We start from the raw sequence: 24,321 nt of genomic DNA, 5'->3' as shown, positions 1-24,321 counted from the left end.
TCTGAGCCTCCTTCGCCCCTAAGGCCATGTCCCAGGTCCGCCTCTCACTCCGTAACCCGAGGAGTCCCCTAGCCGCTACCCTGGGGGCCCAGCCCCTCCTCTCCAACTGCTTCCTCTGCAGGCCTCACCGTCGCCTCCTGAATAACTTTACGCTCCTTGAGACCCTCATCTTCGTGGGGCGGGAGACCCTCCTTCCTTGGGTCACCCGGTCCACCAGACTCTATTCCTCTGAGCCGCGTGGAGGAAGAGGTAAGGAGCGGGGCGGGAGGAGGTCTCAGGGTGTGTGTGTTTGGGCCTGGCCCGGCTTCCCTGTGTCGCACTCCCTCCGGGTCGCTATGCGGACCCCTTCTGTAAATGCGCGGCGGAGGGTGATTTTGGAAGTCACGGTGGCCGAGTGGTTAAGGCGTTGGACTCGAAATCCAATGGGGTTTCCCCGCACAGGTTCGAATCCTGTTCGTGACGGCCGCTTTTTTTTTTCCTCTTCAAGAGTGTGTGAAGGGAGCCCCTTGTCTTCCACGTGTCTTTCGTGCACTTCCCTTTGTCTCAGAAACAGAAGCCAGAAGGTCTCACCTCTGGATTTGGAGGGAGGGGGCGGGAATGAGGGTGACCATGAGAAGCGTAATAATGCACCACTGTATTGGCTGCTAGGATACAAGGCACTTTCCGAGTTCTGTAACTTCAGCTTTGCAAGCAGAGTTTTGGCATACCTTGTTTCATTCTTTTGGGAGGGCATAGCAAAGGATTTGGTTGAAGAAAGGTTAAGTTTTGTTCGGGAATGTGAATAACTGTTGTGCTATAATAGTCAAAACTGGAGTTTCCAGGTAAAGAGGGCACCTCTGGATTTCATGACCAGACGTCACATCTTGTAGGTCTGATTACAATGAAGACCCTGGAAACAAGGCATTCTCTCACTGGGATTGCTGTGAAGAGCTGCACCTCAGGTATCACAGGGCTAGTGGGGAGTAACCTATTGAATCATGAACGCTGCCAACCTAGCTGGAGCCAGAGTGTGCGAAGATAACTCACTTTTTATTGAGTGCTCATTATGTGTTCTAAGTTCTCCATGTTCCAAGTTCCTAGCTAGGGTATTAATCCTTCTCTAGCCTCTAACCCTCCTGTACTCACCTCAGCTCGTTCTTCCTATTCCCAATTGCTCACTGTGGGGAATATCTAGGATACCTGTTGAAGATGTTCTCTTTGTATTTTATTTCTTGCACAGCCACATCTCCAAGAAGGTTCCCCAGGGGGCAGGGGGTTCAAAGGTGATTCACAGAGCTTTTTACACATTTACACTTTGGAGTTTCCCACCTTCCTATCATTGCTTATGCTGTTTTTTCCACTCATGCTGTTTTTCCCTCACCACTTCCTCCCTCCTGCCCCCCACACCATTATTATTTTCCATCCTCCCCGTCTTTTTACCCCTCCTCTTTGAGGTTCTTGATTACAACAGCTAGAACCTACCACCACCATCCACTAGGTTGAATGCAAGGCATCTCCTTTGACATGCTTCTGCAAAAATTAATTAAAATAAAATAAAACAAGTTACATTATTCTACCTCCTAAATAGTCTCAACTGTGTCCACTTTTCTCAGAGGTGAGTGCAGGCTGGACCCACCACTTGCTGAAGGTAGGGGTACTTTTGAGGACCACATGAGTTGATGTATATAAAGCTTCACTAAAGCATCCACACTACCCCGGTTTAAGGTAGCCTGGGACCTTAAACCCTTCCATGGTTGCTTTTTGTATTTCATGACCTGGTCCCTTTTTTTCTCCCCACTTTTTCATATTCACTACATTTCATCCACTGGTATTCTGTTAGTTCCTGGTGGCATATAGTATTTTTCTGTGTTCATGCTGCTCTCTGCCTGAAATAATCTTTCTCATCCTTACCTTCTTCTCTGTCTCCACTTAAATGTTGGTTCTCCTGGGAAGTCTTCTCTAACCACCTGTCTCCCACCATATCCTATTCTCTAATCTTTCTATGTGAAATCCTTCTTCCCCCATAGAATATACATTCTTGGCACATATAAGCCACTCCAAAAAAACCTTTTTGCGTACATGGATGTTTTTTAACATAGTCATGTGTACATGCTTTAATCTTCACTCAGACTGGACTGTAAGCTTCTTGAGAGTAAGGACTGTGTATTTTATTTGTTTGTACCTCCTCTACTAGGCCTTAGACATAGATGTGATAAAAAAAATGTACTGAACGAACAGAATCTAATAGGTTCTGTACTGGACTTCCTACCAAATCCCATTTTGCGCACACTCTCAAATTTAAATATCTGAAGAGCCAAGACCAAAACTGACCAGCAGAGGGCAACCGACAACTATGTTGTGAAGAGAAGAAGGCCCCCATGGTTTACAAAATGGAGGATCTGGATCCAGAATAAACTGGCTGAGGTTGTTTGGTACTTGAGATACTACTTTTCACTCTCAGATGCTTGACTTGTAACTCTGGGGGTGAGAGGCCAAGACTTTGAACCTTCCTGTACAATAGATAATTTCAAATTGGAACCATCCCCATAGCCCACCACCCACACAATTCCTTCACCCTTCCATCCCAACAAATCCTCTCTCTCTATCCTTATATTTCTCTTTGTGTTGCATAACGAGGCCCCCTTTCTCACTATTCTTACGTATTTACTACATTCTACCCACTGGCATTCTTCATTTTCTGGTTCAGTATTTGGCCTTGCTCTTCTGAGCTGAAGTTACCTTCTGCACCTTGGCTTGCAGTCCCACTCATTTCAACCTCCTAAGGAAGCTTCCATGAATATCCTTCCATAACAAGTTAAAATTCTCCTACTCTACTCATTCAATCCTTCATTAATTTAGGACAAACAATACTATACCTTCACTTGACACTTTCAAATCACCATGTTGTTTTCTACTCTTTTTTTTAAATAAAATATGTATCCTCTGGGACTTCCCTGGTGGTCCAGTGGTTAAGACTCTGAGCTCCCAATGCAGGGGGCCTGGGTTCGATCCCTGGTCAGGGAACTAGATTCCGCATGCTGCAACTAAGACCCGGTGCAGCCAAATAAATTAAAAAGTAAATAAAATAAAATAAAATAAAATGTATACCCTCTGTCTCCAGCTCCATGCTATCTTTAATAGCCTGTGGTAGAAAACTTTGCTATGTTTGAAACCATTGATTTCTTACTGGGCTTGAGAGACATTGTACTTCCTTGCTTTTCTCTTAGAACACTGTTTCTCCATCTCATTTTCTCCCTTCTTCTGTGGAGTTTTACTAAAGCTTCATTCTTTTCCCTCCTCGAGAAAGAGAAACCCCAAGCTACCATTCCAGGCATGGCCTCTCAGCCACACCATCGTCCTATATCTCCAGCTGGCTATATGTCTGCACAGCTGACCTAATGTCACCTAAAACAGGAGTCCCCAACCTTCTTGGTACCAGGGACCGGTTTCGCGGAAGATGGAAGATGATTCTTCCACGGACAGGGGTTGGGGGGGATGGTTCAGGCGGCAGTGTGAGCGATGGGGGGCGGCAGATGAAGCTTCTTCGCTGGCTCGCTCCGCCGCTCCCCTCCTGCTGCGCAGAGCCTTACCGGTCGGTCCGAGGCCTGGGGGTTGGGGACTCCGACCTAAAACACAAACAAAACTTTTTCTTTCCCAGAATCACATTCTCAACTTTTTCCATTTGTCAGTACTATTCTCTCAATTCCATCTATTTCCAACCTTAAGAATTATCAGACATTTTCTATTCTGCCATGCCCATCATTCATCAATCATTGCTTCCTCCATCACATCATCTATTTCATGCTTGTGTTAACAATGGCCTTCCAGGTGCCCCAGTTTCACCAAACTTAAATATCTAAAACACTGCTTTCATCGTATTAATCCCGTCTAGGAATTTCAGTGCCCTATCTGTTCAAACACATGCTCCTATTATCAATATGCCTTGCCTAAATCACCCATTTTTTAAATCCTTAATTCTTTCCAGTAAGATACCCTAATCTAATCAGGCTGGGTGTCTCCACATCACAGCCTAATTCCTTCTGTCTCTTCACCTTAAAACCAATGACTAGCTAATGCCACCCTATACTGATTTTTTCAGCTACAAATTCTTAGATCTTAATCCAAATTGCTTTTATGTGACTAAAAAGCTAGTGTGGGGAAATCTAACACACAGGAACTTATTATCCCCTTGCAAGTTGTTGACTTGTTCCAAATGTTAAGAGGCTTGGATCTCTGAAGTTTATCCAGTAAAGCAAATCATTAGAGGACTTGAGCTGAAATGATCTCAACCTACACTTATTTCAGGAATGCTCTCATAGCACAAAACATTTCTGGAACTCCTTCACAGCTAGTTTATGAGCCACATTTAAATGATTCATTACTTCAAAATTACTTTAAAAAAAAAAGCTGAGCACTAGCCACCTTTATCATGCATCTGTTTTCCAGATTTTGTTCCAGATTACTTCTGGAAGTCCCTAAGGTCACATTCTTAGCTTTCTTCGTGTTCACTCTAGAGGCTGTATTCATTCCTGGAATTTCTTGATCACCTTTGGGAAGATAACTCCCAAATCCACGTCTTTAGCCCTAACTTCTTTCTCTTAAGCTGTAGACCCACATTTCCTTTTTCTGGCTAACCCCCTCTTATGGGGAAGCACTTCCAACCGATTGTTCCCCAAATGAGCTCATTACTTCACCCCTGTAAACCTGCTCATCCTCTTCTCCTCCCTATTCAGGTTAACAACACTGTCCTCTCATTCACAGATTAGAAAACTCTGTCTTTATCTGTGACTCATCTTTAGTTACATGCCCCTTGTTATGTGCACTGGTTGGGAGCCCAGGCTCTGGAATGACTTTCTGGGTTCAAATCCCAGTTCTTACTATTAGCTACGTGAATTTTGTCCTTTGTCTCGGTTTCCCCACATAGAAAATGGACATGATAATAGTCTTTTTTATAAAGCTGCTGGGATGACTAGATGTTTAATATTTAGTCCGTGACTCACGGTACGTGCTCAACCTGGCTGTTAGCCCCTTTCCTCATTGCCAATATCTGATCCTATTTGGAACTCAGCTCCAATGATTCCTGAGAAAACTTCCCTCCTGCATCCCACCAGGTAGATAGTTGACCCCGTTCCTCCTGTTGTCCCATTGTACTTAATTCCTACCTATTAGCAATATGCTATTCTGTATTTCCCGTTATTTGTTCAAGTGTACGTCACCTAAGCTGTAAATTCCTTTCAAGGAATATACAATTATTTGTGTATCTCAAATGCCTAGAACCACGTCTGGCACTTGACTGGTATGCTGTAAATGTTGCCTGAGTGAATCTGGTCAGTTACTAAGGCCTGTTGATTTTTCTCCCCTCATGTCTCTGTCCTCTTTCCTGGTCTATTTCAAGCTCTAATCCTCTCACATGAATTACCGCAAAGCTTACTAATATTGTCACCAAATTTTCATTGTTTTCCCATTGTCATCAGAATCATGAATTGGAAGTCACTCCTCTTCTCAAAAACCTACCTGTAAAACTAAAGTCCAAATTCCCTGCCATGTATTCAAGGCCTACCAAGAATTGTCCCTAAATTATCTTTAGTTTTATCTTCCATCGCTTCCTTCAACAAACTCTATGCTTCAGATTACACTAGTCTCTTCCCTCTTCAACATGTCCTTCACCTTCATTTGTTTTTATTCGTGGTATTATCTCAGCTTAAAATAGAGATTGCAAACTCTGGTTGACTCCCAGAGAGATCAGTACCTTACCCAAGGTTACACATCGCAGAGCTGTTGTCCTTGAAGTCTGGGCTCTTAGCCACTCCACTATCTTGCCTTCACATCTCCAGACCAAAACATCTCCAAATATGGCCCACAGGGACCAGAAGCATCATGTGAAAAATGCCAGTCTCTGAGTATGGGGCCCACTAAGCCCCACTCCCAGGTGATTCTGATGAAGTATAGAATTAATGACCTCTGCTCTAGAAATGGATCTTCCCTGACCACCAGATCTAGGGCAGAAACCCTGCTTTGTGTCTGTCCTGACCCTTACCCCAGTTTGTAATTACATTAATTACAGTTTGTAATTACACCTCCCCTTTTCCCAATTTAGTTTTCTCCTAGGACTCATGCTACCAAACATAACATGTTTTTCTTATTATCTTGTTTCTTGTCTGTCTCCTCAACCAGAGTTTTACAGCCAGGAGGGCAGGGGCTTTTGGTTGTTTTGTCACAGCTGTATGTATCTCCAGCACACAGGACAGTGCCTGGAGCTCCATAAGTATGGGTTGAGTAAACTGATGAGTAACTAAAAACAAAAACAAAAACAAAAACCTCTGGTGGATCCTATGTTTTTGTTTTGTTTTATTCTTTTTTGGCCCACATTAAAAAAAAATATATATTGAGCCAACATTTAAAAGTTGTGACATTTAGCATAAACATTAGGATGTCCAAAAGTTCTTGAAAAAATAATAGGGGCAATGTTGGGCGCCTGTCCTTGTACAGCGGTGACCAATCAGAGCTGCACTGCCGGCTGCCCATTCGCTCAGGGCACATATTTGTCGCCTAGCCAGTTTCAAAAACCTCTCTCAACAAATACAAGCGTACAGCGAAGAGATTAGGCTAATGGTGGGACAACTGGGCCTATGTCCTGATGTTACACAACATAAAGAACATCTCTCCTGCGATGTCTTTTATCCCCAGAACTGGTTAATTTGAATCTCTCTGACTCTAGGGGATTCCCTGGTGGTCCAGTGTTTCGGACTCTGCGCTTTCACTGCTGAGGGCCCAGATTCAATCCCTGGTCCGGGAACTAAGATCCCACAAGCCACGCAACGTGGCCAAAAAATAAATAAATAAATAATCTCTGACTCTAGATCGAATCCTGTTTAGGAAAAATAGGGGTTAGAGGAATAAGTTAAAGGACGCTGTGAAGAAGCAATCAGTCAAATCCGAGACCACTCTCTAAACAACTGGCCCAATTCTCTTCAACAAATAAGTGTTACCAAAAAAAGGCTGTTCCAGGAATCCAGACTGAGAGAGTTAAAACACATAACCTTTTGTAATGGCATGGTTCCTGGATTGGATCCAGGGCTGGACAAAAATCAGCTCTAAAAGTACTTTTCTTAGACCAACTGGGGAAGGGTGAACATAGATTTGTACTAGATTAAGGACACATTGTTAACTTTAAGCATCTGTTATTTTGGCAACGTAGAAAAATGTTCTGAATTTTCAAATGTATATACTAAAGTAAAAAAAACAACAAACCCTCTCTACTTCCCTGCCCACTGTCCTGACCTTAAAAGTCTAGAACAGGTTGGCACATTTTGTGTAAAGGACCAAATAGCACATTTTAGGCTTTGTGGTCTATAGTTCTATGGCAACTACTCAGCTCTACTGCTGTAATCTAAAAGCAGCCATAGACAATACACATAACACAAATGGGCATGGCTGTGTTCCAGTAAAACTCTTCCCACAAAATCAGGCAGCAGCATGCAACCTGTAGTTTGCCAACCTCTGATCTAAAACAAATACACCTCTTTCCTGGAACCTATCAGAATCAGTGGCTTTATCTTCCCTCTGCTCACATATTGCTTGTAAGATCCACTTCCCACATTTATGATGTCTTCTTATACACTCATCTCAATTAGGGAGTAAGTTCTTTGAAGGTAGGTGCCATTTTGCTACATGAACCACCCCCCCAGCCCCACCCTAGTGAGTTCTTGGCGAATAGATATTCAATGAATACTGTTTCCAAAAAACCAAATCTACCTTAAAAGGAAGATTTGGCATCATTCATGACATTCAAAAGAATGAGCAGCAGGTTCTAAAAGTAATTTTGAAGCTTAAAAAAAAAAAGCACTACCGGTCTCATTAGAGTACATATATCGCCACTTGTGCGCTATACTGTGATACGTTCATCAGTATCTTCTAATCAGACCTCGTATGTATGAAAGTGTAGTCCTGTAACTCCTTATGCTTTTTTTTTTGGCGCCACTAAAGTATCTAGAGTGCTATTAGATTTGTGTTAGGTGCACGATAAATGCTCAACACATTTATAATATGGTACACTGTGGTAAAAGAGTTTTTTTCTCATGATAGGGAGGTGTCAGTAAATGCCTACAAAAGGGTTTATCAAGATTTGACAACCACAGCAGGTGCAGCCATTCCAGGTTCCTTTCCTCCTGTGTACTTTCTTGGTTAGGAGACACCGGGGGGTGGAGGCTTCCCTGCCTTCAATGGAATCCCAGATTCCAAAGCAAAGGTGTTTGTGGGACAAGGGGGAAAGGTACTTGCATATCGTCTATAGAAAATGTCCCCAGATCCCAGAACACATAGGGAAGACATGGATATGGAGCAAAGGGTAAACCCTGAAAAGAACACAATTCAGATGACAGGTGAGAGTCAGGAGGGAAGGACGTAGGAGGGTACACAAGGCAAAGAATATATGAGGTGCACACCCCTCCCAGATAGAACTCCTAAAACAGAGGTTAGTTCTAAGACAAGAGTAGGTTACAAAGCAAGGAAGAAGTCAGGGGAATTAAGGTGAGAGAAAGGCCAAAGCAGAGGAGAACCTTCATGAGGGGAGTGATGTGAATTAAGAATTGAGAGAGTTGAGTAAAAGATTTATTATTAGTGCAGTCAACACCATGGAACAGCACATATATAACACAACTAGCAACCTGCAGAGACACTAGTGCAAAGGGTAGGGAAGCCTTAACTGAGCTTCCTGGCTCCATCTTAGGGTGACAACAGGAGGGTATGGGCCTGGGTAAGGCAGGCAGGGGCAGAGGGGAGTGGAAGAAATGTAGTAACCAGACTAAGTATAGCAGCGTTTTCAAATTCCTGAGCACAATGTCCTGGAGCTGGAACATATGACTGTTCCTCACCCCCTTCAAGCTGTATTCCCTCCTCCCCACAGTTCCAGTGGAGCCATGACCCAGCTACCCAGACCTACCGCAAGCTGGCCTGGAAAAAAGCTCCAAAAAGAGAAGCTTTATGGCCATCTCTCTCCAGCCCCACTTCCACCTGCATATCAAGATAATCATACCCACTATTCCTCCCCTTCTCTTACTCTGCTAGTCACCCCAGGGATTAAGGAATGCCCTGGGCATCCCAAAATGCAGCTGAAGTCCTAAGGGGGTATGGGTGAGACAGCACAGCCTGTACTCAGAGACATAATTTCTATCCCATCTTGCCTGATGAAGCTTAGAACCCAGCTATATATATATCTCCAAGGAAACCGGGTGTTGGGGGGAGTGGCGGGCAGGATTTCTTCAAAATTGATACTCGAAGTCCAGAGTTTTACAGTGAGACCCTAGATGGGCTGGGAGCAAAGTTCTCCAGAGGGCACAGTCATTGATGCTGGACTGTCACATCCATCACTGGAATAGAGGAAGCTCCTCATCTCAGATGGGTTATGGAGGACTGGGGCAGACTTCAGTTCAGCCAAGGACTCCCTTAGCCTTTCCTATATTAAAGCCAAAGGTTGTGCTGAAAAGGAAAAATATAAGACAGACCCCATCCCCGTCCCGCCCTATCCAAAAATCCCCACAATAGGAACAGCAAAAGAAAAGTTTTAAGTTTTGTAAATTTTTTTTTCTTTTTCCTTTCTTAAAAATAAAAAAAAAAAAAGTAAATAAATTAAATTGCCAACAATGTGGCTGGGCTGGAAAAGTGGGGTAGCCATAATCAGGCCATTCTTAAAAAAGAAAAACTGTGAGGGAGGGAGTGAAATATAAACAAACAATGGCCAAAGAAAATTATCAAAATAACTAGTTACAATCACAGGGCTGAGAGAGAGGGGTCTATGGAACTATTATGGCCTGTGCCAGAGGCAGTGCCTACCCAATTTCAGCAAAAGCCAGAGAGCTGCTTCCTGCTGAGCATATTCACCCCAATGGACTAACCCCTCACCCCAACCCTGTCATTCCCTAATCGTGAGAAAGTGTAGGAAAGAAGAGCTCATCTGGAAATTTTCGGCATCCCCACCTGCACACCTGCAGACCCGGCGGGAGCCCACACCTTTAAGGTGGGCTGAACAGGGTATTGCTTGGCACAGAGGTCCAGTCTTCCCCTAAGGGCCACCAGCGATGGCCTACTGGCCTCATTATTTCTAGGGTTTTGTTCCATCCTTACCATTTCTTTAGGATGTCTGCTCCCCAGAGCCGCCCTCTAAATGCTGTTTAGAGAGTCAATAGGCCTGCCTGCTCTGGATTCCCTGGTTTTGGAGGAGGGGAACAGTTAGAGATGCCTCACTCCATCCTGATCCTCTAGAGAAAATGAGTATCTTTGTGCTTTCTGAAAACATCTGGAACCAGGACCCTAGGCAGGAAAACAGAAATAGAGGTGGGGACTTTCCCAACCAGATGGAAAATATACAGACATTTTAGGGGAAGAAATTAGGCAAATGGAGGGAATCTGGGTTTCCCACCTGAAAGCCTGAGCAGAGTGCCCTGGGGCCCTCTTCAGTGGCAGAAGAGCAGGGAGATGTGTGGCTCTAGCGTTAGCCACGGTATTAAGGAAAGTGGGGAGGACTCAGGGCCCCGCTGCTGGAGTGACAGGATTTTCATCTCTTCCAGATAGCCCGTCGAGATCTCCTATATCTCTTCCACGCCATGCGCAAATATCATGACAAGCCCTGGCTCCTGCACCATGTCATCACCCATGTGCTGGTTCTCACAGGCCATCACAACAACAGCCTGCTTGCCAGGGATGCGCTTGGCCACGTAGTTCTCATAGTAACGCCGGTTCATCTGTCTTGTCTCTAGTGTGGCCAGACCCTGGGGCCAGCTACGCTCATGGGCATTTTCGATCAGCTCGTTGACAATAGACGCAGGACAGCCACTCTCCACCAGGGAGCGCTTGATTACAGCCTGGAGTACAGCATCTGGGGTGGAGATCATCCCTCCCCAGCGGGTCACTCGTGCTGGCTGCAGGGAGTTCACCCACCTGTGTGGAGGGAGTTGGAGGTGGTCAGTCCAGCTCGTCCCCTTTCTCTGCATTGGCTTTTCTCCTAATAGGAACGACTGCCTGCTCTGCACTCAACCTAACTCGATTCCTCCTTCTTTCCTTCCATCATTAGTTCAGAAACTCCAGATCTTTTCCTAGTTGGTCCCATCTGAGTGTCACTACATGTTACTCACCAGATTAAACTCCACGAGAGTAGGGTTCCTGTTATTTTTCTTAAAAATCCCAATACTTAGCACATGGTGCCTGGCATGTAGTAAGTGCTCAACAAATGTGTACTGAATGAAGCAATTATTCCTCTATACTGTGTCCCTCACAGCACTATTTTGCACTATAGACTGACTCAGTTTAGTCTATGAACTATGCAGAACTCCAGAACTGAAAGGGATTAGACTTCGCTTGTTTACTTCACTTGTTTTTGCTGTATTTTAGATCACTTTCCTGGATTTGTACTCTCTTCTTCTCTGAACTGTAAGCTCTCTGAAGTCAGGGACAATATCTTCTCTTTTTGGTCTTCCTAGCACTCCCACAGCCTTTAATACAGGGCTTAGTACATGTGGGTACCCATCTAACTCTTGGGTAAGCTTTCCCTTCCAACCACCCAAAAGAATATGAGATCCTCTGCTAGGGTTGAAGGTTATCGCCTCCTCCTCTGGCCCTGTTCTTCATCCCAGCATCTGAGAAGCAGTGCCCCCGGCCCAGGCCTCTTCTTACCCTCCCCCCAGGGCTCAGTGCCAGGACGTGGGATGAATGACTCCACGTCCTGAGTGACACTCACTCTAGGATCTCGTTGTACTCAATCGTCTCCTCCAGGCTCTGAAGGTTGGGGTTGACACTGCGAATTGCACGCATGTACGCCTTGAGCAGCTGGATGTCTCGTTTCTGTGGGGGGGGGGGGGGATAAGAACAAGGGATAATGGCTAAGACAGACAGTAGATGAGAGACAAAAGTTTGTCTGAGAATGAGGGAAATGGAGAGATCTGAGGAACAAGCAGAGTGGAAGCTTCATGAAGACAGGGATACGACTGTATCATTCCCAGCTGTATCCCCAGTGCTCAGCAGTGCCTTCAAGGGAAGGCATTTGATAAATGTTAAGTAAATGAACGCCACTGATGGGATGAAGGGAAGCAAGAAGAGCTCCAGCCTGATTCACTGCTACGCACAGGCAGAGTATCCACTGACCAGGCTCTCAAGCGCACGCACAGATCTGCCGCTCACATCCACGCCTGCCACCCACAGGCCACAGGCGCGAGGTTATCTGCATGTGAAAGACGTGTGCTGCCCTGTGTTCTCTGCGCCCTACCTGCTCTGCCAGCTGGTGTTTGTGTTCTGCTGAGGTCTTTTCCAGCTCTGCAATTCGTGTCTGCTGCTGCTGTACCACTGAGCGCAGGTGCTTAATGCAGTTGTGGTTTGGCAGCTCATCTTTGGGCATCTCCAGGCTGCCACCCGGGGTGGGAAAAGAACAGGATAGGAGCATTAATGGGACATGTGAGCAAAGGCACATAACTGCTGAGAGGGCTTTTTCCTACCTGAAATGACTAACATTCATTCATTTCCAACATTCAGGCGCCCTCTTGCTTATTGCCTTCATTTCCTTCTCCCCAGCTCTCCCTCGTCCCTTTGCTGTCTACTTCCTCTGGGCCTCTTTCCCTCTCTAAGACAGTGTTTCATCTCCCACGTGGCTCTCCTTTCCTCCTACAGATTCTGCCTGTGCACTCATTCCTTCTGAGAAGCCCTAGATTCACAGCCCTAGCTATCAGTATTTAATCAAATATTTCACACCCCAAAGAAAGAAAAAATTGGACAACAGGGAATATGAGAAGCCTGGATATTAGGGCAGTCAATCTGACAAAGAGAAAAGTAGTACTGGATGAAAGGGAGGAATAAAGTATATCAGTCTTTAGTGGTATCATAGAGATTGCTGAATTGCTGTCTCCCTTCTTTCATTAAAGCAAGAGCAAAAAGATCGTAGCTCGGAAAGCAGCACGGAAGTGAGATCTTGGAGCAGGGAGCCAGGGGGGCCAGGAACACTCCTTGCCTGCAGGAGACCTCTTCAGCTAGCGAGCAGGGGATCCAGAGACAGGGGTATAAACGGGAAGGCCCTTATCTGTGTGGGCAGAAGAAGGGCAGGAATCTTACCCACAGCCCTGTTCACAGGTCACAGGCCGTTTTGGGTTGTGCTCACAGTCACTGAGGTGAGACATGAGGTTGTCAAGCCGGACAATAGCACTGCAGCCAAACACAGCGTTGTCGCAGGCGATCTGCAGCTTTGACAACATGTTCCGCATGATCCGAGGTACTGGGCGCAGGTGAGCGACCGTCACAACACTCCGGTCCACCGGACACGTCTGCTGCTGAGAGAACCACTGGGTGATGCAGGCGTTGCAGAAAGCATGCTCGCAGTGAGGCGCCTAGAAGGGAGAGCAGGGCAAAAGGGGCACAAGAGAATTAGCAGGAGCTAAGAGCCTGGGTACGATTAACTCCGCAAAGCCAATCAAGCCTCTGCGCAGCTTCTAGGACCAGAGGTCCCTGGGGTCACAGCAAAATATAGATCTACTATGGGCAAGGCATTGTGGGGGACAGGCTTCAGATATGTTTCCTGTGCCCAATAGTCCAAATGGATTGTGACATAAGACAAACAAGTAAAAAATTATATAACAGTAAGAGATATAAATAATATTCCAGGACAATGAGAGAGAGGACATAAGGAAGTCAATTTTTTTTTTTTTTTTTGCGGTACATGGGCCTCTCACTGTTGTGGCCTCTCCCGTTGCGGAGCACAGGCTCCGGACGCGCAGGCCCAGCGGCCATGGCTCACGGGCCCAGCCGCTCCGCGACATGTGGGATCTTCCCGGACCGGGGCACGAACCCGTGTCCCCTGCATTGGCAGGCGGACTCTCAACCACTGCGCCACCAGGGAAGCCCAGTAGTCAATCATTAATTGCCAGCTGGATTACATACTCAATAGTTGCCAAAGAAATCCAGAGGAGGGTGAGATCTTTCCAGTCTAGGTCAATCAGGGCAGGTATTTATGGACAGGACAGACTCTGATATGGGTCTTGAGGGATAAGTAGAGAGGAGGTGGGGGCAGAGATTTACTGGCAAAAGTTCAAAAAAAACTTTTTTTTTGGCCACACCAAGTGGCTTGCGGGATATCAGTTCTGCAACCAGGGATTGAACGCGAGCCACAGCAGTGAAAGTGCTGATTCCTTAACCACTGGACCACCAGGGAACTCCCCCAAGTTCTTATTTTATGAGGCCCAACCTGAGGCGTTGCCCTGAGTCCCAATGACCAGGGCTACCCTCCAAAACAGGACTAGATTTTTGTAGAATCACATTCTTTTCAGTTTCACAAAGATCATATTTCAGCCTACTTCCTTGATAATGCAAAGAGAGAGGACTCTCTGGCCTCTGTGGAGATACAATCTGGCCTCCAGCATGGGACAAACACAGTAGGCACTCACTAGATGTTGATGAATGGATGAATGACTCGAGCACTTATCATGTCCCAAACATTTTGCTACGCGCTTAAGATAAAAAAAAATCAGACAGTTTCTGCCTTCAAGATGCTCACAGACACCAAAGACTGTAACACAGAAAGGCTTCATAAGGAAAGAAGTCATTCTCAATATCATTAATCCAACTGTCAGTACATTTTTATTTTTCACTTAAAGACATAATATTTGATTCTTTTCAAAATCTTATAGGCCCTCTCTCCAAAAAAAAATCCTGTTTGTCTACTTTTCCCCATCTGTACTGCCGCTAATCCAGTTCAAACGATCATCTCTCATCTATATTATTGTCTTCTAACTGGTTTTCCTACTTCTACCTTGCCTCTTTATAATCCATCCTACATTCAGCAGCTGTGATCGTTTAAAAAGGCAAACTAGATCATGCTTAAAATTTTACAATGGTTTCCGATTACACTTAAAATAAATCCAAACTCCTGCTCAGGACTTATAAAATTGTTTGATCTGGCCCTGTGCCTCTGGCCTCTCCTCACCTCACATCATGCTCCCAGCACTGACTTCAGCCATTCTGGCTTTCTCTCTGTTCCCTGTCCACACCCTGCTCATTCCTGTCTCTTGCTTTTGCTGCTCCCCTTTGCCAGAATGGCCCCTTATCATTCAGATCTCAGCTCAACTGAACCTCTTTGGTGACCTTTCTATCTAAACCTGCCACCCCTGCAGAAGTATATAGAATGCGGTACCTTTTGTGTAAGAAAGGTAGGCAAATATACATATACATTCATACTTGCTTGTATCTGCCCACACACACACTGGAAGGATACCAAATAAACTAGTAAAAATGGTTATCTATGGGGGGATTAGGTGGACTGGGACAAAGATGGATGCAAGACTGTTCACCATCTCTCTTTTTTTTTTTTTTTCACCATATATCTTTTTATACTGTTTTGATTTCTGAACCATATGAATTTATTATCTATTCAAAAAATAAATAAATATGATGTAGGGAAATCAGCATCCCTAGCAGAGGCTTTCTACCCTTGGAAATGTGTCTGGAACCTGGCCTGCTCCTCAGAAGGTAAAGCCTGAGTCGGGGCGGGGAGGGGGCAGGGAGGTTCTGCCTTAGTCACCAACGGCCACTGACTTCTCCACATGTGACTCACCTCAAATGATAGTGCTAGACAACAGACAAGGCCCTGCCAGGGTGGGGAGGGAACTGACATACCCCATGACCTCTTGACACCACCAGGAGAGCTTGCTCCACACCCAGCCAATCTGCTTCTAATGGTCCAGGGCTAGCTGCCACTGGAATGCAGTCTGATTTTCATTCAGCTCAGGCATCTGTTCTCCTTTGGGTAGTTGAAAACTGGAGAGTAAGAATAAACTCCAAGAATCAAGGGGAGCCCCAGGGAGTGGTATTAGCAGTGCGTGGGGGAAGGGTCATGCGACCTCACTGACTGGTGTCCCGGTTTGGAAAATGGGATTATCTCCAGCCAGCCAGGAGCGGCAGAGGATTAATTGGTATTTACAGAGTACAGGCAATAAGGACCGTGCAGAATGGTGTCCCATGAGCACAACAGTTAAGAATTCATCTCACTCATTATACTTGCCTGGTAATCATGAGCTTCTCCTCATACTTGCCCCAGGAAGATACAATTATCTCTGGTCTGGCAAAGCTGGTAGAGAAATGACCTAGTGAAGGTGGCAGCTTTCATATCAAAATGCAGAGTACATGGCTGCATCAAAAACTTTTTTTTTTTTTTTTTTTCAGTAAATCCCAGGAAGAAACTAAGTCAGTTCACACAGTTCCCCACTTGCTATTTGTTAAACAGTACGCAGGCCCGCAGGAAGACCGGCTGATTACCTGAAACACTGTATCATGAAAATGGAGAGAGAACTTATTAGAAGAGTCCAGGAGTTCAGTCATGGGTAGGAAGATGGAACCTAGTCAGAGCCCCTGAAGAGTAAAAGAAGCTACCAAACTACTGTCAAGAGGACAGAAACAAACAGCTGACCATTTTACAGCACACAAGTCTCACGGTGACCTCTGAAGAAAATCTGAACCACTGTACTTCTGTGGTGTCCACCTCTCGACAGACTCTGGAAGGCCCTATTCCTCTTGTAGCGGCCACTGCTCCTTTGCACCAAACCTCTATTCTGTGTGTGTCAGGAGTGCGGGGAGTGAGGGAAGGGGGGCCTGAACACAGTGGCCCCATTTCCTATGAATATATATTTTTTTAATTTCCAACGGTTCCAATTATGTTTTTCTTTTCATATATATAAATTCATTTATTTATCTATTTTTGGCTGCATTGGGTCTTCGTTGCTGTGCACAGGCTTTCTCTAGTTGCAGAGAAAAGGGGCTACTCTTGATTGTGTGCACGGGCTTCTCATTGTGGTGGCTTCTCTTGTTGTGGAGCACGGGCTCTAGGTGCGTGGGCTTCAGTAGTTGCAGCATGTGGGATCTGCAGTTGTGGCTCGCGGGCTGTAGAACGCAGGCTCAGTAGTTGTGACGCACAGGCTTAGATGCTCTGCAGCATGTGGGATCTTCCCAGACCAGGGATCAAACCCGTGTCCCCTGCATTGGCAGGCGGATTCTTAACCACTGCACCACCAGGGAAGTCCCTGAATATTTTGTACTAGCTCCACGGCCATCTACTGCCCCACCAAACCTGCCATCAGACCGACTCACCTGGACTGGCTCCTCCAAGACTCCACTGCAAATAGGACAGATAAGGTCTTCGTCAACATCCCCCTGGAAACGGGTTACATCATACCCCATGTCTCATCACTGAAACCCAGGTCCTGGAATGAACAACAGAGGAAAAAAGAGGCCAGTTCAGAAGATTACAGATATGTGCCAACTTGATCTCATTGCCAAGATTCGTTCATTTGTCCAATAAATATTTGCTGAGAGCTTACTATGTGACAGTCATTTGGGGTGGGGTGGGGGAGCTGACTCAAGAAATTTAATTCTAATGGGAAAAGATTTTATATAAATATACACTTAAAATATGAAGTGATAGGCTTCCCTGGTGGCACAGTGGTTGAGAGTCCGCCTGCCGATGCAGGTGACGCGGGTTCGTGCCCCGGTCCAGGAGGATCCCACATGCTGTGGAGGGGCTGGGCCTGTGGACCATGGCCGCTGGGCCTGTGCGTCCGGAGCCTGTGCTCCGCAACGGGAGAGGCCACGGCAGTGAGAGGCCCGCGTACCGAAAAAAAAAAAACAAAAAACGAAGTGATAAATGCTTTTAGGGTGAGCACAGGGCACTATGAGGCCAAGAGATGTGGATACCTGACCCAGGCCAAAAGGAGAGGGAGGCTGAGAAGTTTTCCAGGACACCAGTGGGACGAGCAAGAAGTTAGCTAGGTTGTGTGTGGGGGGCGGGGGGGGAGCCAGGGCAGGGTGGGGCATTAGGGTTTTAGGCACATGAAAGAGCATATTAAGAGACCAGAAGGGAACTTCCCTGGCGGTCCAGTGCTTAGGAATCCGCCTTTCAATGCAGGGAACGCAGGTTCGATCCCTGGTCCGGGAACTAAGATCCCATGTGCCCTGGGGCAACTAACCCCGTGCCGCAACTACTGAGCCCACATGCCACAACTAGAGAGCCCACATGCTCTGAAGCCCACGCGCCACAACTAGAGAGAAGCCTGCATGCCGCAAGGAGGAGCCCGCGTGCCACAACTAAAGAGTCCATGTGCTGCAACTAAGACTCGACGTAGCCAAAAATAAATTAATTAAAATAAATATTTTAAAAAAGAAGGTAAGAGGGGATATGATGAGTTCAGACAACTGTAAGTGGTTCAGAAAAAGTTCGATCTGAAGGGTGCAAGAGAGGGAGTGTCAAAATACAAGGCTGGAAAGGCAAGTAAGGGCCAGGCCATGAAAAGTCTTATGTAAGGAGTTTGGACTTTACCCTGAAGGCTATGCGGAGCCACTGAAAGACTTAAAAGGAATGATGTGATAAAAGTTCTTTTTTAGAACTCTGTAAACAGGGGTGAGATTAGAGACAGGAAGAACATCTAGGCAGGAGAGAAGTAGTGAGGGTCTGAATTTAGGTGGTGGTGATGGGAGGGAAGTTCAGGAGAACAAAGACTCAAAGAGCAGCGAGGCTGCCATGCCCCTTCTTTGGGCTCCTAAGGGTCAAACCCAAACAAGACATCACTGAACAGTAAGTGAAATTCCCCTGTGGACATCCAGCCAGTGGGCTAATTGGAGCAAGGATGGGTACCTGATATAAGGGCAGACAATCTGCAGACCAGCCATCAGCTGTGATGTCCTGAAAAAAATGAGCTGAGTCAATCATGTAGTTCTCAGGAATTCAGAATCAGGCTGTTCAATTTAAAAGGGTGGGGAGTGAGGGATTTCCCTGGCGGTCCAGTGCAACGGCCCAGGTTTGATCCTTGGTCAGGGAACCAAGATCCCACAAGCTTCGTGGCATGCCAAAAATTAAAAATAAATAAATAAAATTTAAAAATAAATAAATAAAAGGGTGGGGAATGGGATGGATGCAGAGAGGCCTTGATAGGTCAAGTGCAAGCTAAAGTACAGCACTGGACTGAGTCAAGACTCACTGGATTTAGATGCCCGGTTCTACTACTCATTAGCTGTGTGACCTTGGGCAGGCTTACGTATACTTCCTAAGCCTGCATGGCTTTTTAAACAGATAACATTGGTATAAGTAACAACAGAAGTGACTCTCACAGAGTTGCCCTCAAAGAAACAATACATATAAAACATTTAGCACAATGCCTGCTGGCACATACTAGGCACTCAATACACAAGAGTAACCATTATTTAGGTATACATTTTTTTTTTTTTTTTTTTGGCCAAGCCACACGGCATCTTTGTTCCCCAGCCAGGAATCCAACCCGTGCCGCCTGCGGTGGAAGTGCGGAGTCCTAACCACTGGACCGCCAGGGAATTCCCTATTTATGTACATATCTAATTTCTACTACTTGATTAAAAATTCCTTAAGAGTAGGAACTCAAGTGCTACATCCAATTTAGCACCAAGCACAGTTCTTTACAAAACAGTAAAATGTTTGGTGTGATTAAATGTTGCTTTAACTGGAGGCTTCCCAGCAGAGTACAGTGGACATGTATTTTGCCTACCTAACATCCCATATTCTGTAAACAGCATCACAATTTTCCTTCAGGAATCAGAACCTGTTTCCTAGTTGACATGTGACCCAACCTAGGACAGTGAGAGAGATGCCTGGAACTTCTATTGGAGCTCTCATGGGGTTTGCATAGCTGGTAGGGTGTACAATTCAGAGTGGTCAGTGACCATCTCTGCCATTAATGAGGACAGCCTACTTACAGAATGACGCCATAATTGGGAATTCCCTGGTGGTTCAGTGGTTAGGGCTCTGCGCTTCCACTGCAGGGGGCATGGGTTCAATCTCTGGTCGGGGAACTAAAATCCCACATGTCACACAGCATGGCCAAAAAAAAAAAAAAAAATGACGCCATAATGAAGAAAGCAGAGCTGAGAAATCAAATTCAGGTGAAATCATTTGAGGGCCTGGATTCAGCCATGCCTGACGCCACAATCACTTTCTGAACATAAGTTACATGAGTCAGTAAATTCCCTATTATGTTTAGGCTGGTTTGAGCTGCGTTTTTATCTCTTTAAACTGACAAAAATCCTGATTAATGTAGGCTAATGGAGACAAGAAATCACAAGGCTCACTTTGGAACCACTTATCTTTCTTTACCCATTTTATATAGGAACAACGATACCCAATGACACTGCTACAATTACACTGACCTCCATCACCACCACTTCTCTGTATTCTTGTTCCTCCATCTCTAGGGCCTAAGTTCAGGGCCTTGGGCTTACTAACAATCCCCCTGAAATTGTCACTCTAAACCACCTTGGTCTGGCTATCTTCCTCTAAAATAGGGATATCCATCTAATTGTCTCTCCTCAGACCTTTGACCTTCTGTTCCTATGCCAACATTCCCTTGAATAATCCATCAACAGTAATGGATTAGAGTGAGTACATGAAGGGTAATATTAAAGACATCATAAAGTGAAATGTGAAACCCAGAACTAAGGCCCCTTGTGATTCTCCTTGTTGCAACTCACTGAACTGAACAATGAGGACAGTGGTAAGACAGCCAAGAGCGGTCCAGTGTCACTGTCCTGTGGACCTCCACTACTGAGCGCTGTAGTGCAGACCATGGCGTTGTTCACTTTAGGAATTCTACTCCCTTTCTCTTTCATCCACATGGCTCCAGGAGAAGCTGTCTCACTAGTACTGTGAGACTTTAACCTAGGCAGCAGCTGACTGGGACAAGAGTGAGCACGCAACCCAAGCAGGGCCAATGGATCCTATCTCTGAGAATTTGAGCTTGATACCAAGAAAGATGAGTTGGTCTTTCTTTGCCTGTCATGTGGACTGAGGAAGACAAATCTACAGAGGGAAAGAAAAGACTGAAACAGACACAGTGAGAAAGGCCTGGATGAGAGCTGGAAAGTCCTGAGGCTTCAGAGTGACTGGTTTGTTCCCAAGACCCAGTTGCCTTCCTATCTTTGGCTTCTGCGAGACACCCTGTGTATCCTCTTTTTTTTTTTTTTTTTTTTCGGTACGCGGGCCTCTCACTGTTGTGGCCTCTCCCGTTGCAGAGCACAGGCTCTGGACGCGCAGGCTCAGCGGCCTCGCTGCTCCGCGGCATGTGGGATCTTCCCGGACTGGGGCACGAACCCGTGTCCCCTGCATCGGCAGGCGGACTCTCATCCACTGTGCCACCAGGGAAGCCCTGTGTATCCTCTTTTTGCTTAAGCTTTGAGTTGGGCTTCTGTACCTTTTTAAAATTTATTTATTTATTTATTTGGCTGCACCGGGTCTTAGTTGTGGCAAGCGGGATCTTCGTTGCCGTGTGCAGTATCTTTAGTTGCAGCATGCAGGATCTTTTAGTTGCGGCATGCAGGGTCTTTTAGTTGCAGCGTGTGGACTCTTAGTTGTGGCATGCGGGATCTAGTTCCTTGACCAGGGATTGAACCCAGGCCCCCTGCATTGGGAGCACGGAGCCTTAACCACTGGACCAGCGGGGAAGTCCCTGCACTTCTGTATCTTACAGCCAAAAGAATCCTGGCTCAAACAACAACAAAGAGACAGCATACAGCATTAGAAGTTTGGAGAGGGATGGTTTAAATTAGGACTAATGAAGGCGCTAGGACACTAGGATTAGAATTAATCTGAAAGCTATGGGAGCACCTGAAGGATTTTTGTTGACATAAATTTACAGGGTTTAATTTTTTATCTTGACAATTTCAGACTTACAAAGATCCCATATATCCTTCATACAGACTCCCTAAATGTTAACATTTAACCACATTTATTTTATCATTGCTATATATATATATATATATATATATATATATATATACACTGATAGATGGATAAAAATTTTCTGAACTGCTTAAGAGTAAACTGTAGACTTGATGCTTTTAACCCTAAATAACTTTACTGTGTACTGTATTTCCTAAAAAGGACATTATTTTATATATTGATAGTAAGATTATGAAAATCAGGAAATTAACACAGATGTAATACTATATTTACAAACCTTTTTTCCAATTTTTCCAACTGTCCCAATAATCTCCTTTAGCAAAAGAACATTCAAGATTATGCTGAATTATGTTATGCACTGAATTGTCAAGCTTCTTTAATCGTTTAACTGAAAAAGTTACTAAATCTTTTATGCCTTTCATAAATTTGACATTTTTAAGAATACACACCAGGTATATGAGAATGTCTCTCAATTTGGATTTGTCTGATGTTTCCTCATGATTAAATTCAGGTTTCATTTTGGGCAAAAATACCAAGGAAGTGGCATCGTGTTTTCAATGCATCATATCAGGAGCACATAATGTTGATTTGTACTATTCCTTGTGATACTAACTTTGACCCTCTGGTTAAGTGCTGTCTGTCAGGTTTCTCTACTCTAAGAGTTATTATTTTTTCCTTTGTAATTAGTATAAATGTTGTAGGGGAGATTCTTTAAGTGTGTGTACACCTGAAGGATTTTTAAGAAATTGACATGATCAGCTTTCTGTTTTAGGCTGGCAGATTCTGGTAGCTGTACAGAAAACATACGGGGTAGGGAAGATTAGAGAAAGTGAGACCTTTGTAGGAGTTTATTGTAAAAATTCAGATTAAGAAAAAGTATAAAGGCTCAAACCAAGACATTTCAGAGAAGGAATCAGGAATCAAGCAGTCCAGTGGTTGGGACTCTGCACTTCTACTGCGGGGGGGCCCGGGTTCGATCCCTGGTTGGGGAACTAGGATCCCACAAGCTGGGCAGCGTGGCCAAAAAAAAAAAATAACATAAACAAATAAAAATTTAAAAAGAAGGAATCTGAATCTATATTAGTTCAGGAAGTAATAAAAAGATGACTCTTTTGTTTCTGCCTTGGCTAAGTAGTGGTGAATTCTTATTTACCAATATAAGAATTAAAAAAAAAAGATCTGGATGGGGTAAAAAAACAATGATCCTAGTTTTAGACATGTACAGTTTGAGATTCCAAGTAGAAATCATGAAGGTAGTAGCTGATGGGTTTTCAGAGGCCACACAGGGAAAGTATACAGAATGAAAACAGAAAATAAGGGTTGGTCTGAAGACTATAGAACCCTGGGGAGCACTGACTCTTTGCTTATTTTTTTAGTTTTTCTTTTTTCACAAGTATATATGACTATATTTTCATTTTTAAAAAATACAGCCTCTCGGGACTTCCCTGGTGGCGCAGTGGTTAAGAATCCACCTGCCAATGCAGGGAACACGCGTTCGAGCCCTGGTCTAGGAAGATACCACATGCTGCAGAGCAACTAAGCCCGTGCGCCACAACTACTCAGCCTGGGCTCTAGAGCCCGCGAGTCACAACTGCTGAAGCCCGCACACCTAGAGCCTGTGCTCTGCAACAAGAGAAGCCACCGCAATGAGAAGCCCACGCACCACAACCAAGAGTAGCCCCCGCTCACCACAACTAGAGAAAGCCCACGAGCAGCAACGAAGACCCAAGGCAGCCAAAAATAAATAAATAAATCTATATTTAAAAAAAAAAAAAAGAATATAGCCTCTCTTCCCACCTTCCTCTCCCCATCCATTGATTGGTGAACATTCATTCTTTCAACTGCCCTTCTTTGCTATACAGATTCTTTTTTCAGCTGTGCTGCACTACATGGGGGATCTTAGTTCCTCAAGAATCGAACCCGCGCCCCCTGCAGTGGAAGCACGGAGTCTTAACCACTGGACCTCCAGGGAAGTTGCACAGATTCACGTATGAGTAAGACAAATAAGGTTCTTTCTCTCATGTAGTTTATATTCTAGTGGTAAGAATTTCCAATCCACCAGTCTAAGCCTTGATTACAACGTATTCTGCCATTATCCTCTCATGACTGAAGTTTGCCTGACTGCCAAGTTTTCCCCTGAAACAAATCATGTTGCAGTTAACACCCCTTGTAACAAGATTTTTTGGAGCACAAGAACAAATCTCTCTCCTAGGACAGATTCCACTGAGAGGTGGAACTGCGGCACTGAATGGTGTGCCTGTTATTTGTTTTCCTAGACACTTCCATATGATACTCTGGAAAGGCCTTTTCAATTTACACTACCAACAACAGTGCATGAAAATACTTTATCAGTGACATTTAAAAAGGGGGACAAAAAGGAGCCTGCAAAAGAAGACTGAGAAAGATTGGCCAGAGATAAGAGAAAATCCTGGAGAGAAGATGGTCACAAAAGTTAAGGGAGGGAGGGAGACGCAAGAGGGAAGACATATGGGAACATATGTATATGTATAGCTGATTCACTTTGTTGTAAAGCAGAAACTAACACACCATTGTAAAGCAATTATACCCCAATAAAGATGTTTAAAAAAAAAAAAAAAAAAAAAAGTTAAGGGAGTTGGGGG

The 24,321-nt window shown here is 44.9% G+C and overlaps 1 protein-coding gene, 1 long non-coding RNA gene and 1 other non-coding gene across 9 annotated transcripts in view; 2 read left to right on the top strand and 1 right to left on the bottom strand.

Annotated features, from left to right (window-relative positions):
* The first annotated feature begins 112 nt into the window (after positions 1–112).
* Positions 113–16,891, top strand: LOC116760035. 2 transcript variants are annotated; one of them, XR_004351624.1, is made up of 4 exons: positions 113–249; positions 870–941; positions 15,406–15,477; positions 16,171–16,891. It is a non-coding gene; the product is annotated as an uncharacterized LOC116760035 (long non-coding RNA). The 2 variants fall into 2 exon arrangements; XR_004351623.1 differs by lacking the exon at positions 15,406–15,477.
* TRNAS-CGA lies at positions 381–462 on the top strand. Its single transcript has one exon. It is a non-coding gene; the product is annotated as a tRNA-Ser (tRNA).
* Positions 8,577–24,321, bottom strand: part of RNF41 (ring finger protein 41) — a 26,414-nt gene continuing 10,669 nt past the window's right edge. For 2 of the 6 annotated variants that reach the window (XM_032644211.1, XM_032644214.1), the window contains exons 3-7: positions 17,092–17,204; positions 13,072–13,343; positions 12,236–12,371; positions 11,711–11,814; positions 8,577–10,914 (exon numbers count right to left, since the gene is read on the bottom strand). In XM_032644211.1, the coding sequence (XP_032500102.1) occupies positions 10,563–10,914; positions 11,711–11,814; positions 12,236–12,371; positions 13,072–13,343; positions 17,092–17,181 (954 nt within the window). In that variant the 5' untranslated portion in view covers positions 17,182–17,204 and the 3' untranslated portion in view covers positions 8,577–10,562. Of the gene's footprint in view, positions 10,915–11,710; positions 11,815–12,235; positions 12,372–13,071; positions 13,344–15,624; positions 16,076–17,091; positions 17,205–18,631; positions 18,680–19,722; positions 19,819–24,321 lie in introns of those variants that run through there. The other 4 variants (XM_032644213.1, XM_032644212.1, XM_032644215.1 and 1 more) reach the window with 4 other exon arrangements.

This window comes from Phocoena sinus, chromosome 10 (assembly GCF_008692025.1).
Source record: "Phocoena sinus isolate mPhoSin1 chromosome 10, mPhoSin1.pri, whole genome shotgun sequence".
Classification (NCBI taxonomy): domain Eukaryota; kingdom Metazoa; phylum Chordata; class Mammalia; order Artiodactyla; family Phocoenidae; genus Phocoena; species Phocoena sinus.
Note: the sequence above shows the minus strand (reverse complement) of the source record. Positions and strands in the feature narration are given on the sequence as shown.